Source organism: Canis aureus, chromosome 4 (assembly GCF_053574225.1).
Source record: "Canis aureus isolate CA01 chromosome 4, VMU_Caureus_v.1.0, whole genome shotgun sequence".
NCBI classification, from domain to species: domain Eukaryota; kingdom Metazoa; phylum Chordata; class Mammalia; order Carnivora; family Canidae; genus Canis; species Canis aureus.
In genome coordinates, this window is record NC_135614.1 from 26,394,265 (window position 1) to 26,412,887 (window position 18,623).

The window sequence follows — 18,623 nt, forward strand, 5'->3', positions numbered from 1 at the left end:
TTTGATTTTTCCTGACACTGATAAATATCACAGAAATAAGAGTATGAAGAGAATTAATGACAAGTTGATTGGGAAGTAGAAACCATCATTAGAAATGAAAATAGTTTTAAGAAAGGAAGTTAGAATGAGGAAATATATTTTTCCTACCAATCTAAATCTTTAATAATGTAATCTCTTAAACCTTGGGTAAGTCTTAATTAAGCATGAATGAAAGACATTACTTAATATTCATTCCAAAGCTACCCAAGGCAATAATAGTCAGTTGTAAATTTCTGGGCTGATTATTTAATACCAAAGATTACAACTGGATAATTTGTATAAATCAAGATGAATCATTTCTATAAATGAATATATGTTAGGTTTGAAGTAAAACAATATTTGGAGTGTCAAGTGATACTCCATATATAAGATTAAAAGCAAGGAGGGGGCAAGATGGTGGAAGAGTAGGGTCCCCAAGTCACCTGTCCCCACCAAATTACCTAGATTAAAAGCTATAATTGTTTTGCTTTAAAACTAATTATGAAATGCTCTGACACTTTTGTAGTTAATTCTTTATAAAGCTATTTTGCATTATTTCTTCTACAAGTTTTAACATTATGATATGTATATTTAGGTCTTTAATTGACTTGATTTTGTTAATGATGTGAAGTAGGGATCCAGTTACAATTCTTTTTTTCTTGAAGGAAATCAACTGTCATATCACTATATTGTTAATACTCCAGTCTTTACTCAGTGATCTACAGTGCCAATTTTTATTTATATATAGCTTGGTTTCTGGATTCCCAATTCATTTTTTTTCTAGTCTATTTGTTTGTGCTTGAACTAATGCAGCTCTATTTTTATTTTGCTACTGAAGCTTTATAATAAATCTTGATGTCTGATAGGGAAAGTCCCTATACTTTGTTCTTATTCAAGAATGTTTTTAGTTATTCTTGGCTCTTTTGTACATAAATTTTGGAGTAAGATGTCAAGTTCTAAAGAAATTATTTTTGGAATTTTGTTTAGGATTGTGTTGCATTTTTAGATTAATTAGGAAAAATGAGATCTTTACTATATATAAGTTTCTATCTATGCAGATATACATCTCAATTTCTTTTAGGTATTCTTTTATATATTTTAATAACTCATAGGCTCTACATACATTAAATACAGGCTTACAAAATGGTTAGGTGTTTTTTTTTCAGATTTACACATCTTATGGTACTGATCATTGCTAAATTTGTTAGCTTCAAAAATTATAGGGACACCTGGGTGGCTCAGTGGTTGAGCATGTCCTCCTTTGGCTCCGGGTGTGATCCTGGGGTCCTGCATCTGGTTCCCTGCCTATGTATCTGCCTCTCTGTGTCTCTCATGAATAAATAAATAAATCTTTAAAAAATTATAAAAATAATTGTGTTTTGGAAAAAATCCAAACCATGTAGAAGTGATTAAATTTAAAACAAAATGTAGTGTAAGTTATTATCTCTACAGCAGATTGGCCACTAGAATTTTCTGTGATGATGGGAATGTTGTGTATCTGTGCTGTCCAATATGATAACAGATAGTCACATTTAGCTTTGAACATTTGAGATATGGTTAGTGCAACTGATGAATTGGATTTTAGAATTTTATTTAATTTTAAATAATTACATTTATTTTTATTTTATTTTAAAAAGTTTATTATTATTATTATTATTTCTTTTTTTTTTTTTTTTAGTAATCTCTACATCCAACATGGGGCTTGAACCCACAACCCCACAATCAAGTCATACCCTGTTCTGGCTGAGCTAGCCCCTAATTAATTAAATAGTCATATATGATTAGTTGTTACTAATATTAGTGCAGCTTAGGTTTTAGTACAAAATTGTATCATTTTCTTCACAGATACACATTTTTTTTTGTTAGATTTATTCTAGGTATTTTAAAAATAAAGTGCTATTGTGAGTGGAATATTTTTTCAATAACATTTTTTAGATTATTGCTGGTATTTGGAAACGTTACTGAATTTTTAATTTTTAATTTTTTTTTTTTTTAACTTGGTTACCTTGTTACCTTCATTAAAAGAAAGATGGTCTTTGGGCTATTCTGAATTCTAGGTTCTTAGATTTTGGGATGAACTGGCATTTGATTCTGAAATTTTAGATTATTTCACATACTAAGTGATTAGTCTTGAGTTGCTCTGAAGCTTCTCAAATAAGATCTAAACTATGGAAATTGAATGAACACAGACTCATTTATGAGGCCTTTATTTTGCTCCATAGATCATTAGAGGATACTCCTTGTGGATTCTCTGATGTTCAGACTCGACTTTGGATATTGAGAAAAAGGCATTTCTAAGGCTTACCTAAACACGAATACATTTTTAATAGTTCATTTCAACTAAATACAAATGTTCTGGAGCATGTGCTTTGTGGTTAGCACAGGCCAAGTATTGGGAGTACAGAGTTTCTTGCCTTTAAGCAGCTAGTAAGTCTGAAAAGACAATTGTAGAAAGAAATCACCTCATTAATGTGGCATTATAGGTAGAGATTTAAGAGTGTGCTTTGGAGCTACTTGCAGCTGTGTGACCTTGATTATGTTTCTTAATCTATGGAAGATAGCTTTTCTTGTAAAAAACAAGGAATATTAAAATAGGATGTTATAATGTGAGGATTGAATGAGATAGTTTATGTGTTTCCCAAATATAAGCTAATGTTATTGTTGGCTACTAAGGGGCTTGGAATGTCTCTCTTGTCTTTTTTATGGGCAGTGGAGAGCACTTAAGGAGTTTAAGCAGGGGAATGACTGGTTGGATTTACGTTTAAAATTATATAAAGCATGTGTCTACAGTAGATGGGTGGATTTGAGGAGATAAATTAGAGGAGGCTGTAGTGGTAGAGTTGTTGATGGATGGCAACCTGATCATTGTAGTTAGGAAATTATGGTTTGGAGAAAGTTCAATAATACTTTAGTGTTATAAAGGTAAATTTAAGGATCGATTAATGAAGAGAGCAAAGGAGACGAGGATGACATTCCAACTTTGGTTTTGGTGACTGAATAGATGATGGTATTTGCAATTGAGTTAGGAAGTATGAGAGGAAGACATGTTAGAGTGGAGAGATTGAGTTCAGTTTTGTTCATGCATACGATAAATATGTGATATCCAGGTAGACCCATTTGGGAGATAGTTTGATTTATGTTTCTGGTGGGTAGAGGATTCATGGCTGGGAGTTGTGTAATGAATAAGCATTATATTTAATTTTACTTTGATATGATGCTGTTCAATAAATGTTAGCTGTTATTACTATTACTGTCATTGTCATCATCATATCCTCATTAAAATAGATGGTATTTAGAGCAATCAGTAGGCACACCTGGCTGGCTCAGTCACAAGAGTGTACAGCCCTTAATCTCTTGGGGTTATGAGTTTGAACTCCATGTTGGATGTAACATACATAGATACATACACATACATATATACACACATGGCTCACTGATACACATCCAAAGGGTCTCCTGACTAAGGTTTTACTAGACAGTAGTAAATGGCTCCTCAGGGTCCTAGAAACCTTGCTCCCAAATTCCTTAGAGACTTGCACTATCTGTAACTCTCTCCCAACTTAAAAATATATAGTCAGTCACTCCTCCCAATCCCAGTGCAGCTTTTTCTGTCTACTGGTCCTAGACATCTCAAGAATTCGTTCTTGACTATGTGCTCCTGAGCCCCAACTTTTCACATCATGGCCCAGTAGCCAAGCAGGGACATGTTACAAGCCAAATTTTAAAATTTCCTTTAATGAAAATATGTAGCTAGTCATTTTGAATAATTATCAATGGTTTTTAAAAATAAAAACATAAAAATCTAATGATATAGAGTGTAGTTCTATTTAAGTGTAAATCTACTTTGTCTTTTCTTCAGCCTTCTGTAATTGAGTTATAATCCTTATTTAGTTTACTAATGAGAATTTAAAATATTAGTTTCATAAACCTTGTAACTTTTTGCTATTATTTTCATTTTAACCCTGTGGTTTACTCTTTAATCGGTTTCTTTGTAAGCTTCTTAAATTTCAGCCTTAGTCTGAAACATTGTTGTGGTGATTAGCATTTTTGGCCTCCCTTTTTTTCCTTTCTAATATGTTTTGATGAGTTTATTCTTTAATTGCTAGGGCTAATTTAACATGTTGTTTAAAATTTTGCCACACCTACACTGTCTGTGCCAATTCTATAAAACTTTGCATGCTACCATTAGTATTCTTTGGAGCATGTGGTAATATTTATAGATGTCTTGGAATCTTGTTTAATTCTTAGAGGGCAATCTCAGTTGCAAGTATTTATGGAATATTTTATTGTTGTGGTATGTAGCTAGTTGTAGCTTGGCATTAACTATTTGTGTGACACTGGGTTAGCCATTTAATTTATGACTGGACTGTTTTTGGATTTCACAGTATCTTCAAGGACCTTTCTAGGTTTGAAATTTTATGTTATGCTAATCTTCAGGGAAAGCCCATTTGAATAAATACTCTTTGTTTCAGTCTCAAGGCCCAACCTTTATTACTGGTAGTTGCATATTACTGCTATTCTAGCATAGCTTAATAGTTACATATCATGTATCGATACATTTTACTTATGTGTTCTGATATTTAATTATAAACCTAAATAACCATATCATTTTCCATTACCCTTGATGGAAATGCCATTATTGGATTTTATTCTTTTTTTGCTTCAAGTGTGTCTTCCTTTAACAGCTCAGACAGACAGGGATGAAAGAAATTATTCCTCCTTCCCCTCTCTTGCTTCTTCCCCTCGTCCCTTATTTCTCTCCTTTCCCTCTTCCTTTTTTCCTTCTTTCTCTCTTTCTATCCACTTGTCACCTGTTGCTGTCCATATTTATACAATAAAAGTACTTAAATTTATTTAAAAAATTCTCCACAAGAAAAGTTTTTTTTTTTTTTTTTTTAAAGATTTATTTATTTATTCATGAGAGACACAGACAGAGAGAGAGGCAGAGACACAGGCAGAGGGAGAAGCAGGCTCCTTGCAGGGAGCCCGACGTGAGACTTGAGCCCAGATCCTGGGATTACGATCTGAGCTGAAGGCAGGTGCCCAACCACTGAGCCACCCAGGCATCCCATACACAAGAAAAATTTTGAACTAATCTTTGGAGGCTTAAATGTTCATTGCTTGAAAAATTTAAGTGAAACCTCATCCAGATGAATATTAATGACCACATTCTAAAGTGGTATATATGTATTTGTTTTTAATACATTTTTTCTAATTTCAAAAGTAATTTGCTTATTATTTACATTTTGAAAAAGCATGAAGAAGAGAATAAGAATAATTTGTAATGCTGTATAATATTTTGAAGTTATGTTTCCAATTCTTTGGAGGAGTATATTGCCATTTTTCTTTTTTAAACTTAATCTTGAACCATTTCCCCATTGTGCTGTAATCTACTGATTATAAATGTGCTTTCTGTAGTATTTGCTTACAATTTTACTTTTCCATAAATAATGCTTGTACACGACACTGACATACTTGTACACAACACTGATGTTTTCTTAATGGAAATTTGTAGTTATGCATTTGTTTCACAATGTGAACACTTTAAACTTCCCTCCATATTTGAGCTAATTGAATCAGTCATTTTACAGAGGTGAAAGCATTTCAAGAAAAAGGGGAGAAGTATTTATTATATGTTCACTGCTGACACTTGAACACTTCATGTATTATCTTACTTGATACACATAGCAACCCGGTGACATAGGTAGTTTTATCCTTACAGAAATTAAGTGGCTTGCCTACTTCAAAAAACTAATTTCTAGCAGAATTAGGACAGTAACACAGGTCTCAGAGGTGTTCTGTGGGGGCTAGAGGCAAATAAAGAAGGTGCTTCCCTGTATTATTTCCAGCTTCCTTATCTTCTGTTGATTGGAATAAGTGCTTGTCTTTATCCTCTGGTAAATTCAGGCAGAAGAAAGGTTGAGAACTGCCACTATACCATTTTGCAATGTCTGGCTTTTTAGAGGCCATGTTTATGTTTGAATTTAAGAAATAATAAAAAAGCAGAACATCTATCTCATGTTTAAGAAACAGAACCCAACTAAAAAATAGACTGTACCAATTTCCTAAAATGCAGTGTGCAAGAGTCAAGGAAGAGATAAGGAAGATAAAATTGATTTAAAAATATTCCCAGCAAAGTTGAAGGAAAGTTAAAGTTACAGAGATGTGACGAAAAGTTAACCTGGTGTGGAGCAGGGGGAAATCAGATGAGAGAAAGAAATGTTATGGGAAGAATGATCGCTTGAAGTTTGAGATTAGAGAACTAATTTGCTTGGAGAATGGTTCAAAGTGGGTCTTGCAAATTTATCCTTGAGGATCTGGAAACGTACTCTGTGAATTAGAAAAGTAAAACTTTTCTTTTAGTGTTTTGATCAAAATCAGGCTATATCCCTTCCTTGCCTGCTTCTTGCCTATGTGGACTCTTTTTTTTCCCTGACTTCCTTCATCATTCCCTTTAAAAGTCTCATCTTGAGACTTTTAGGATGTTTTAGGATATTTTGTTTTGATTTAATGGGAAAGGAACAGAGAAGAGAGGTGAAATGGGGAAGGAAGAGAAAGTTGGGGAACAGATAAAAGCTGTCTCTTTTTTGACTGTCTTAGGAGGTAAAGACATAGATAGGTAGAGGGAGAAGTAGGCTTCTTTCAGGGAGCCTGATATGGGACTCCGTCCCAGGATCCTGGGATCAGGACCTGAGCCAAAGGCAGATGCTCAACCACTGAGCTTCCTAGGTGCCCCTAAACTTCTTAACTTTCATAAAAATGTTTTAATAAACTTCCTCACTCATTAGGTTAATATTTATGATTTTTATTGTAATGTTAAATAAAACTGATAAACATTCTTTTAGTGAACTCTAAATACTATAGGTGTTTGATACCTACCATTGTCCGTTTATTAAAAAAATTTTTTTTTACCATTATCCATTTATAAAAATATACAAGCAGGCTCTTTTCTTAGCTTTTTTTTTTTTTTTAAGATTTTATTGATTTATTCATGAGAGACACACACACACACACGCAGAGGCAGAGACACAGGCAGAGGGAGAAGCAGGCTCCATGCAGGGAGCCCCATGTGGGACTCGATCCCGGGACTCCAGGATCATGCCCTGGGCCGAAGGTGGCGCTAAACTGCAGAGCCACGGGGGCTGCCCAAATTTTTATTTCTATTACACTTTTTGCCGCCAGATTTTATCCTTGTGTAATGTATTTTTGTGCGTGAATTATCTTTTTATGTAATATATTATGCATATATTATGAAGGTAATATATTTTCATGTATTAAAGCCTTTCATGCATATTAATCACTCTATCATAGATCTCCACAACAAATTATGCCTGTATATTGAATTAAAAATATCTCCTAGTCATTAAATTATATTTAACATATAGTTAGTAAAACAACATAAATGTAATAAAATTCTGTTAAATATTAAGCAAGGAAACATTTTATTGGAAATGCATCTTTTAATGAGGTGGATGAAACTAATTTATTTCATTTAGTTCAACCTTTCTTGGATAAATAATACTCATTGCTGCAATAAGATAATGTTTAGCATTAATTTTATTTCCCTTTTTTCTTTTAGAGATGTGTAGAGGTTCAGGATAGGCCCCCCTCAGAATGTGACACTTTGGTATGTGGATTATTTTGAGCTGAAGGTGCTTGAGAACCTGTGGGTGCATGAGAAACTGTTGCCCCTCCCTTAAATGGGCAGAAGAATCTAAATTGGGGATCTTTCCCAGAATAAAGATTAACAGAGATAAATTATATCTGAGTGACACGTTTATATAATAGGACAAATATCTAATTAGACACATATCTCTCTCTCTTTTAATTGAGAGAAAGAGAGCAAGGAGGGGCAGAGGGAGAAGGAGAGAGAGAATCCTAAGCAGGCTTCATGCTCAGCAAGGAGCCTGACTTGGGCTCTATCTCATGACACTGAGATCTTGACCTGAACCAATCAAGAGTCAGACTCTTAACTGAGCCACCAGGTGCTCCCAAACATCCCTTCTAATTGCCCTGTACATTCCTTTCCTTGAAATCCCAGACCCCTACCCTCTTCTCCTTATTTCAGAATGATAGGTGTATCTCATTTTGTTTGACTGTCTTTGGGATTTCCAAAACTGTGGACTCCCCATACATACACCTATTAAATTTGATTTTCTTCTGTTAATCTGTCAATTTGGTTCTTAGACTAGCTAGAGGGACCTTGAGGGGGATAAGAGGTCTTGCTCCCTAAGAAGGGGATGAGGAATTCTTGCTCCTTATCAGGTGAAAATGCTGAAATATATGTTCACATAATTCATTGGATGGTAAATGAAGCAGAGTGTTGTTTCAGCGGCATCACTCAGTTGTTTGAGCTTCTCTATTATCAAATGATCTATCATCAAAAATTACTTTTATTTGTCTATCAGCTGATTATTTGATTAGGTCCTTCAGTTTTTTTGGAAGCAAAGAATTAGAAACCACCTGACTTTCCAGTCATTAGAGTCGTTAAAGACATGCAATTCTAGGAAATATACCAAAAAAGGCTTTGGTAAGACTTCCTAAATAGCTAGTAATTATATCTTTTAGTGCTTTACCTATTAGCATATGTTTACCTAAACATTTTAGGAGATGTTGGGGAAAGTTAAATATTGTTAATTTCAAAAGGATTTTTTTTTTTGATAAAATATTTTTATTGAATGCCTTAACCATGTTTTAGTCAAAACTATTCATCTAGTTAAAGGCTGTTATTTGCCTTGGAATCATTGGTAAAATTGTTCTTCATTGTCAAATCAGATTTACTTTCATGGTAGAAAAAAGTCTGGCTTCATTTTTCAGTTCAAATAAATGATTTGACTTGTTTTTCTGTAACATCCATGTTCTGATATTTAATCATTAATAGATAAACGGAAGATAAGGAAACTTGTTTTAAATTTGTTGCTTGGAGGAAATAGTTCACACTTTCTTATTTTTTTTAATTGGAAACTCTCTTAGCTTTGCTTCACAGGACTCTTCCTATGAAGAGTCTTCATTGGACTTCATAGGACTATTCTTGACAAATAATGCATTCTTTGACAATGTACATGGGATGGAAAAGATAAACTTTTTAAAGAAAAGTGTAATCAGCTTGTGCCCCATTCCATGATATATCTGAAAATAGGACATCCTGTGACAGTTCTCCATTTATATATTGTAGCTTCATTCTTTACAGAAATAATGTATAAAACAGTAATCTCTGCAGTCAGTTTATGGTATTTTACTTAAAGAGGCTTTGCAGGCAAAAATATTATGAACTGTTTCTTGTTAAGGACTTCAGAGGTTTTTATACCTCAGCCACTGCAGTATGCTTCTTTTCAGGAGGGGTGAGAGATTTGCCATTCTTTTTATAGAGTAAAGGTACTTGTGAGGGGGAGGCAAGAAAGGGGAATCCACATGACGTTTCTGCTAGGGCCTCTGACCCATTGTCAGGCAGCTTAGTTTTTAGGAAAGGGTTGAATACAAGTGAAAATTGAAAACCTGGGAATTGCCACTCATTGTTTATTTTTGTCTGTGTACTCCTCAGAAAGCTGTTTACCTTTAGCACTACAAATATATGGTAACTTAGAAGATACTTGTTGTATCTAGAGCAACTTCTGTTTTATAGACAGGGAAAGTGAGACTTAAAGAAATGAAATAATGCCAGTGGTTATGAAGCTAATAAGTGGGTAAGTCAAGGAACTACCTTATTTTTCCTCCTATGTCACACCACCTAGGACATAATGTGGTACATAGATTTTTACTATGTATTTAATGAGTGAATAACTGCATATTGTTTTGTTAACACTTAAATACTTACTGTAATATTTTCTTGGAATTTTGAACTTCTGGATGAGTATAACATTACAGATTATTCGCCACAGAAGAATACTGAAGATACCTTGTGTTTTTGAACGTCAGACTGATCCTACTTCAGTTCTTGGGTGGTGTCTCTGATACTGACTAATAGAACAGCAAAGAACTTAGGCATTAGCGTTTAAGCAATTAAGACAGAGACCTGGGGCAGCACAGGTGGCTCAGCGGTTTAGTGCCGCTTTCAGCCCAGGGCGTGATCCTGGAGACCTGGGATCGAGTCCCATGTTGGGCTCCCTGCATGGAGCCTGCTTCTCTCTCTGCCTGTGTCTTTGCCTCTCTCTCTGTGTCTCTCATGAATAAATAAATAAAATCTTAAAAAAAAAAAAAAAAAGACAGAGACCTGTAACAGTGTGGTAGTGCTTGTTTACAGGGGTTAAGTAACTGTATGTTGATAGCCATAGGGAGATGTCCATGAGGCAAATGTACTTGTGTGTTTATATGACCAGTATTTTTTTGTTTCTGTGTTACAGGTATTCTCTTAAACCAAATGACCAAATCTTGGCTGAAGACAAACACAAGGAATTGTAAGTACATTAAACCCTAGGTGGTCTATAGTTCGCTCTTCTATCGAGATGTATAAACAATCTGATTTTTTTAATTATATAAAATAAAAAGATGTAATTAGCGCTATGACCTTACTTGTAGTAAGAGTAGGATAATTTACATTACATAAAGTTAACATGGGAAATAATTCTTCTTGTGTGCACGTTACAACATGTAGTATTGTAGTCCATCATCTAGACTAAGGGCATTTTGGGAAATATGTAATTTCATGATCTTTCCTCAGATAAAATATTAAGTTGTTAATTTTGGCTTTTACCCAATTGACTTCCCCACTCTCATGATTAAGATGGCAAAATATAATTTTATTCCTTTATGAAAAGTTAAGTGCCCAGTACTGATTGACATAAGGCAAAAACACTTTAAATATGAAGTTTGAAATATGAACAAAATTTTGTTCCTTTAAAAAATTTTAATGTTCTTAGGGTTCTTTCAGGTAAAAATAACTTGAACATAAGATTCTGGAATACCTCCATGGCTATTTTTCTACTCTGTTGTTGTATTTAAAAGATTATTATTTCATAGGAACTTTGAGGTTTTTTTAAAAAAATGACCGGTTTGGGGGCAGCCCAGGTGGCTCAGCGGTTTAGTGCCGCCTTCAGCCTAGGGCATGATCCTGGAGACCCAGGATCGAGTCCCACGTCGGGCTCCCTGTATGGAGCCTGCTTCTCCCTCGCCCTCTGTCTCTGCCTCTCTCTCTCTGTCGCTCATAAATAAATAAATAAAATATTTATAAAAAAATGACAGGTTTGGGAATTTTAAAAATTCATCTTAATCTTTTTAGTATCATGACATTGTCCGAAGAGGACAGCTAAAAAAGAATTTATATGCTTCTATTTTCTAGTTAGTCTTTTTTTTTTTTTTCCCATTTTGGAGTAAGAAAGTTCTGATGACTTTAATTATTATGCAAACACCTGATGTCAAATAATACTGTAGAATTAAGAATTTGAGGAATCTGTGGCTGGTTATACACCTTCAAGTTGGACCACAATACTTGATAATACTTAAGGTTCTGGGGCCTGTGGGTGGCTCAGTGGTTGAGTGTCTGCCTTTGGCTCAGGTGGTGATCCCAGGGTCCTGGGATCGAGTCCCGCATCAGGCACCCTGCCAGGGAGTCTGCTTCTCCCTCTCTCTATGTCTCTGCCTCTCCCTGTGTCTCTCATGAATAAATAAATAAATGAATCTTAAAAAAATTAAAAAAAATACTTGGGATTCTATCCAATTAATAAGTCTATTGGTGAATTTTACGTGCTTCCTTGGGAATTTCCCTAATGTTTGACACTCCCTAATGTTTAAAGATATGTTAACTTTGAATACAGGTCCCTTATGGTTTAGTTTAATGCAATCTTTAATTTGTATACATCTATATGGAGAATAACTTTTTTTTGATAGAGTCCCTCAAGCGTATTATTTTTAGGCACAACATAGAGAATAATAGTCAATGATATTGTAATACCATTGTGTGGTGACAGAGTGTACCTACACTTGTGGTGAGCATACAGTAACCTAAAGGTGTTATATCACTATGTAGTATAGCTGAAACTAGTGTAACATTATATGTCAACTCTACTCAAATAAAAAAGTGCACACACAAAATATTTTGTTCTCAGGTTGTATAGTTTTGTTTTTTTTTTAAGATTTAATTTATTTTTTTTTCATGAGAGACACAGAGAGAGGAAGAGACATAGGCAGAGGGAGAAGCAAGCTCCATGCAGGGCGCCCGATGGGGGACTCAATCCTGGACTCAAGATCACACCCTGAGCCAAAGGCAGATGCTTAACCACTGAGACTCCTAGGCATCCCTGTATAATGATTTTTTAAAGTACTTTTAAAACTGCTTTTAAAAATCTTTTCAGAATTATTTCATCCTTCATATTGAAGACATTGTAATAAGTGTTAATCTTAACATGATAGGACCAATGTGTAGGGAGATGATTTCTTCAAGAGTTCTTTTTTTTTAATTTTTTATTTATTTATGATAGTCACACACAGAGAGAGAGAGAGAGAGAGAGAGAGAGAGAGGGGCAGAGACACAGGCAGAGGAAGAAGCAGGCTCCATGCACCGGGAGCCCGACGTGGGATTCGATCCCGGGTCTCCGGGTTCGGGCCCTGGGCCAAAGGCAGGCACTAAACTGCTGCGCCACCCAGGGATCCCTCTTCAAGAGTTCTTACAGTCAATATATCCCATTATTATGCTAGCTTTTCAATATTTTCATATTTGTTCTATTCTCATTTGACTATAATCTCCCTTGATAGAGGGTTATCAAGTATACTGTCATTAAATTTTATTCAATTTCTTTCTTTACTGCCAAGTATAATCAATGAACGTTGGTGATTGTCACTGTACCATTGGTTGGTTACTTGTTATTTATAGGTCTGATAACAGAGCTCTTTTGGTTTGGGAATTGAGTAGTCAAGCTAGAGACTCCTTTGGCCTTTCTAGACTACGACAAATATTAGAAATTACAGAAAACTGCTTTTAAAGAATATATTCATATTATTTAGTATGTAACTTACATAGTGTGTTAATTCATTTAAAATTTCATTTACCGTCTATGATATAGTTCACCCCTAAGGTAGACTAAGGGTAGACTTTTTTTTTACTTAGATTTTATTATGAAAAAATTCAAATATGCAGTATAAATTCACCCATGTACTCAGCAGCTAGATTTTATCATTATCATCACCTGTCTATCAGTATATATTCACCCATGTACTCAGCAGCTAGATTTTATCATTATTATCACCTGTCTATCCATCTGTTTCTTTATCAGTTTTTCCATGGAACTACAGACATCAGAATGTTATCCTCTGTATATTTTAACATGCATCAACTATAAGTCAATACTTTGTAGAGCTTTTTTCTTTATGTGAAAATTTCATGCCATGAAATGCACACATCTTAAGCATACATTTGTTGAGTTTTGACAAATGCATAAATGTTTGCAACCTGGGACACCTGGCTGGCTGAGTTGGTGGAACATGGGACTCTTGATCTCAGGGTCTGAGTTCAAGCCCTACACTGGGTGTGGAGATTACTTAAAAATAATATCTTAAAAAAAATAAGTGTGTGTAACCCAAACCTCTAGATATAGAACATTATCACCACCCCAGAAGGTTTCTATATGCCTGTTTGTATTTAATCTCTGCTCTTATTCTCCCAGAGTTAAACTGTTATGATTTTTCTAGCACAGATTAAGTTTTCTCTATTCTAGAATTTCTTATAAATGGAATCATATATGTATATGTATATACACCCTGTTTTATATAACTTTTCACTCAGTATTAAATTTTTGACATTCATCCGTATATCAATTAACTTCTTTTCATTGCTTATTAATATAATCCATTTGTTTATCTGTTCTCTTATTGGTACATCTATACTGTTTCTTTTCCAGTTTTTGGCTACTGTGAATAAAGTTGCTTTTGACATTTTTGTTCAAGTTTTTTTGTGAGCATATTTTTATTTCTCCTGGATAATTAGGAGTAGATTTGCTGAGTCAATAGGATAGTAGTTTTTTTGGGGTCTATAAGAAACTACTAGATTTTCTTCCAAAGTATACATGCCATTTTGCATTCTCTTCAAGGTATGTAGTCTTATGGTAGATTAATAGCTCAATTTCTTTTTTCTTTCTTTCTTTCTTTCTTTCTTTCTTTCTTTCTTTCTTTCTTTCTTTCTTTCTTTCTAATAGCTCAATTTCTTAATCTAATGTGATTGGAAAAGAAATTGTATATAGTGACAAGAAAAATACATTAAAATTTTTTTTTAGAAAAATATGTTATTAATGATAGCAGATATTTAGATTATTAGACCTTTTTTGTTAGGATTCCTTAAAAAGCAATAGAAAATGACATTTTTTAGGTTACTCTTTGCTTTAGTTATTTTATTTCAATTAAAAAGGTGGTAGTGGGGATCCCTGGGTGGCTCAGCGGTTTAGTGCCTGCCTTTGGCCCAGGGCACGATCCTGGAGTCCCAGGATCGAGTCCCACGTCCGGCTCCCGGCATGGAGCCTGCTTCTCCCTCCTCCTGTGTCTCTGCCTCTCTCTCTCTCTCTCTCTCTATGATAAATAAATAAATAAATCTTTAAAAAAAAAGGTGGTAGAAAGGGGTCTAAAATCTTATCAGGGGCCGCATGACTTGTGTCTTAACACTTATATATTACACATTTTATAGAAAACACAAATTTTGTTGGCCATTGTAAAATGATATCTACTGTACAATTGGATTAGTCTTAAATGATGTTATTTTTCCTGGGCAGTTAAATTAACTCTGTGGAATATTACCCAGTTATTAAAATGTTTTTAGGAAAAGATTAATATCATAATGATTAATTAAATGAAAAATCTTGCTTGTGTATAGCCTAGAATAAAATTACAGAATAGTAGATTTTGAGGTGACTGGATTATGGATGAATTTTATTTTATTCTTTTGTACTTTCATGTGTATTTTGTTTTACTTATTTATTAAAATATTTTTTTTAAGTACGCCCTATGCCCAGTGTGGAGCCCAGTGTGGGGCTTAAACTTATAACACTGAGGTCAAGGTCTAATCTGAGATCAAGAGTCGGTTGCTTAACTGACTGGGCCACTTAGGTGCCCCTATGTGTATTTTAAATCTTATTTAATGGGTTGTGTTATTTATTTCTCTGGCCAGAAAAGAAAAAAAAGAACTTAATGAAAGAGATGAAAATTTCCTAAGTTTACATTGTTAAATTAATATACTTACCTATTACGAGGTGCACTTTTTCAACTTTGTAATTGAACTACGTGAGAAAAGATAGTAAGGGTCTAAAGGGCTGAAAGGGTCTAAATTAAAAAAACAACAACAAATATTTGTATAAATATAACCCGAAGTTTTCCTTCTTCTTTCTTCTGAATAACTAGTGTATATGTAACTAAGGGTCTTATACTTGATAGTATTGTCACTTTATTGTTTTGGCATTAGTTGATCATCTTAATTCTTTGGATGTTGGCTCTCTGATATGTAGGTTTCAATGTATACACTATAGAAAACTCTGAGTTAAGTGTGCCGCTGTTAGAGCATACTGTTAATTTTTAAAAATTCAACACCAAAGCCCTTTATGAAGGCTTCTCTTAAGTAATTTTACTTTTATCTTTACAATTAAAATTAACCAAGATGTCTTTGTCCTCAAGACCAAACTTTTAAAAAATACCATGAAAAATATAGATCTAAAACAATTTAATTGTTCAGTTAATAGTTCCATGGTTTGTTCTTAAAACATTATTATTGCTTCTTAATTTTTCTGTTAAAGACAGTTTTGATTCATCACAATATTATAAAAATGCATTGGTAGCATCACATTAACCAGCTTTTTGAAAATGTACTTTAGTTTTGTGTATACCAGTAGGTAAGTACAGTGATTAACACTGTGTTGGTATAAATTTATGTGGTAATATTAATTATATTTTCATTTAAACTATTCTTAGTTCCCCAAATGTGGTGATTCAGATTCTATATAAACTTAGTCACTTAAGCTTCACAGTTACACCCTTTATTTTTCTGTCTGGGGAAATTGGACATATAACAAAACAGGGAAGATTGGTCAGCAATGTCTGTGACCATTGTTTTTTTTTAAGCAGAATGTTTTTTCTCCAATTACTGTTTTTAAATGTTCTACATAGTAAAGATTCTGGAGGATGATTTTAAATAGGGAAAGCCAACCAATTTGGGATGTAATTAATCCAAAACTATGGAATTTATACTTTGTTCTATACATGGTCCAATAATGAAATGGTTTCATTAGTCTTCCATAGATTTTTCTTTTTCTTTTTTTTTCTTTCTTTTTTTAAAAAAAGATTTTATTTATTCATGAACGACACAGAGAGAGAGAGAGAGAGAGAGAGAGAGGCAGAGACACAGGCAGAGGGAGAAGCAGGCTCCATGCAGGGAGCCTGACGTGGGACTCGATCCCAGGACTCCAGGATCGTGCCCTGGGCCAAGGGCAGGTGCTAAACTGCTGAGCCACCCACGGATACCCTTCCATAGATTTTTCTTAGAGTATTAGTTTTGTAAATGTAGTAATTTAAAATAGAAAATCATCACTATTTCATTTAGTAAATATTTTTTCACCTACTTACCTGTCACTCTGCTAGGTACTATTTACAGTAAAGATACTAACTTCATTTCTAAATGGAGATTTACTCTCCAATTTAATATTACCTTATATTGCAAAAACAGTTTCATAAATTGGAGATTTTGTAATACTGGATTTTCTTACTGCTGGATATACCTGCAGTTACAGAAGATAGGACTGTTTTGTTTCCATGAATATTTGTTCATTTTATGAATATCTAAATTTTATATTACCTTGACTAGAATACGGAGATAAGAACATACAGATTCAGATAAGTTAAAAATTGACTGGAGTTAGGGGCAAATTGTAAAGGCAAATAGACATAAATTCAGAAGTATCCATGCAACTTTAAATACAGACAGAAGTAATTTGATCTGAGGATTTTTTGTCAGTTTGCTGTACTGTATGAGACAGGGGGGAAAACTTCTTTAAAAGAGATTCACTTTATTTACTTGACTTTTCAAGATAGCTGCCAAGATAAAGATGTATCAAGACTCAAGATAATGCCTGTGAATTTTTACAGGCGTTGTATTCTGTTCTAGATGAAGGATATTTTCCCATCTCATAGTGAGTGAATTCTTTTTAATGATTATTTTTAATGTCAGAAATTATTTTGTCTCAATATCTCACTTAATTTTTTAAATTTTGTCCTATATGAATTATATTGTATTTAAGTTTTTCTCAATTCAGATTATGATGAAATGGGAGATAATAAATGAATATGTTCATTAAAATAAATGAATTTATTCACCCTTCAAGGGGTTTGAAGCACAAGTATTGCCAAGAACACTGGGAAACCTTGATCTTTGGTTCAGTGTAAAAATATAACGTCTTAGAGAATAGCTCCCAATTTCTAAATCAGCAGGAGAGATTTGTAAGTATTTAAGTCACATGTTTAAGAACATGTTTAAGGACACCTGGCTGGCTCACTTAGTAGAGGATATGACTCTTGATCTTGAAGTTTTGAGTTTGAACCCTGTGTTGGGTGTAGATTTTGCTTAAAACAAAAAACAATTCATGTTCAGAGCTCTTAGAATCATTAACATCTGATATGCTCTTAAATCCATTATTAATATTCTGACTTAGCAGTTCTTTGAAAACATCAAGATTGTTTTATAAGAATAACATCAGGATTGATGCCTGTAAAGAGGGACAAAACTAGCAGATGGAAGTTGAAATTGAAATAGAGAACATTTAGGGCACCTGGGTGGCTCAGTTGGCTAAGCATCAGTCTGCCTTCAGCTGAGATCATGATCCCAGGGTCCTGGGATGGAGTTCTGGGCTGGGCCCCCTGTTCCTCAGGAGACTGCTTCTCCCTTTGCCACTCTCTGTCACTCATGCTCTCCCTCTCTCTTAAATACATTAATAAGATATTTTAAAAACACAAATAGAGAACATCTAGTGTCAACCATACGTCCATTAAAAATTTTTAAATGTGGAAAAAAGCCACTTAGGAACAACAACAAGGTTAAATGTTTAATATTTTTTCAATATTCATAAAGAAGTTATAACATTTTAAATATCATAGATTTAAGGATTTATTTATTTATTTGAGAGAAAGAGAATGCATATGCAGGCACAGGCTTGCAGTGGGAGGAACAGAGGGAAAGGGAGAAAGACTCTCAAGCAGACTCCACCAGCTGAGCATCGAGCTCACACTGGGCTCAACCCCAGGACCCTGAGATCACCACCCCAGCTGAAACCAAGAGTGGGTAGCCCAACTGACTGCATCACCCTTGTTTCCCTATCATGTATATTTTTATGGCCCCTTTCTCAAGGGCCACTTTCTTTCATGTCTTTTAAATTCCAGAATTTTGAATCTAGAAATAAACCCCAGAACTAATACCCATTTTTTATAATGAGTTGGGTGGGATTTATATGACTTTTGCAGGTTACACTGCTGCTTACTGACTACTGGACCAGAACCCAAGTCTCCTGATTCCTATTTAAGTGCTTCATCTGTCATACCAAGCAGCTCCCTAAGTATACAGTGGTTGGTTTTTGTTTTTGTTTTGTTTTGTTTATGATGAAAAGAGTTGATATCCATTGCAAGACTCAGTAACTGGTTATAAAGGACTC

At 34.2% G+C, this 18,623-nt stretch overlaps 1 protein-coding gene across 12 annotated transcripts in view; it reads left to right on the plus strand.

Moving 5' to 3' along the window:
* Positions 1 to 18,623, plus strand: part of ADK (adenosine kinase) — a 505,936-nt gene that overhangs the window by 52,700 nt on the left and 434,613 nt on the right. For 9 of the 12 annotated variants that reach the window (XM_077895077.1, XM_077895086.1, XM_077895079.1 and 6 more), the window contains one exon: positions 10,359 to 10,412. The exons of the other annotated variants lie outside the window; for them this stretch is intronic. In XM_077895077.1, coding sequence (XP_077751203.1) covers positions 10,359 to 10,412 — 54 coding nt within the window. The remainder of the gene's footprint in view (positions 1 to 10,358; positions 10,413 to 18,623) is intronic. 12 annotated transcript variants of the gene reach the window in all.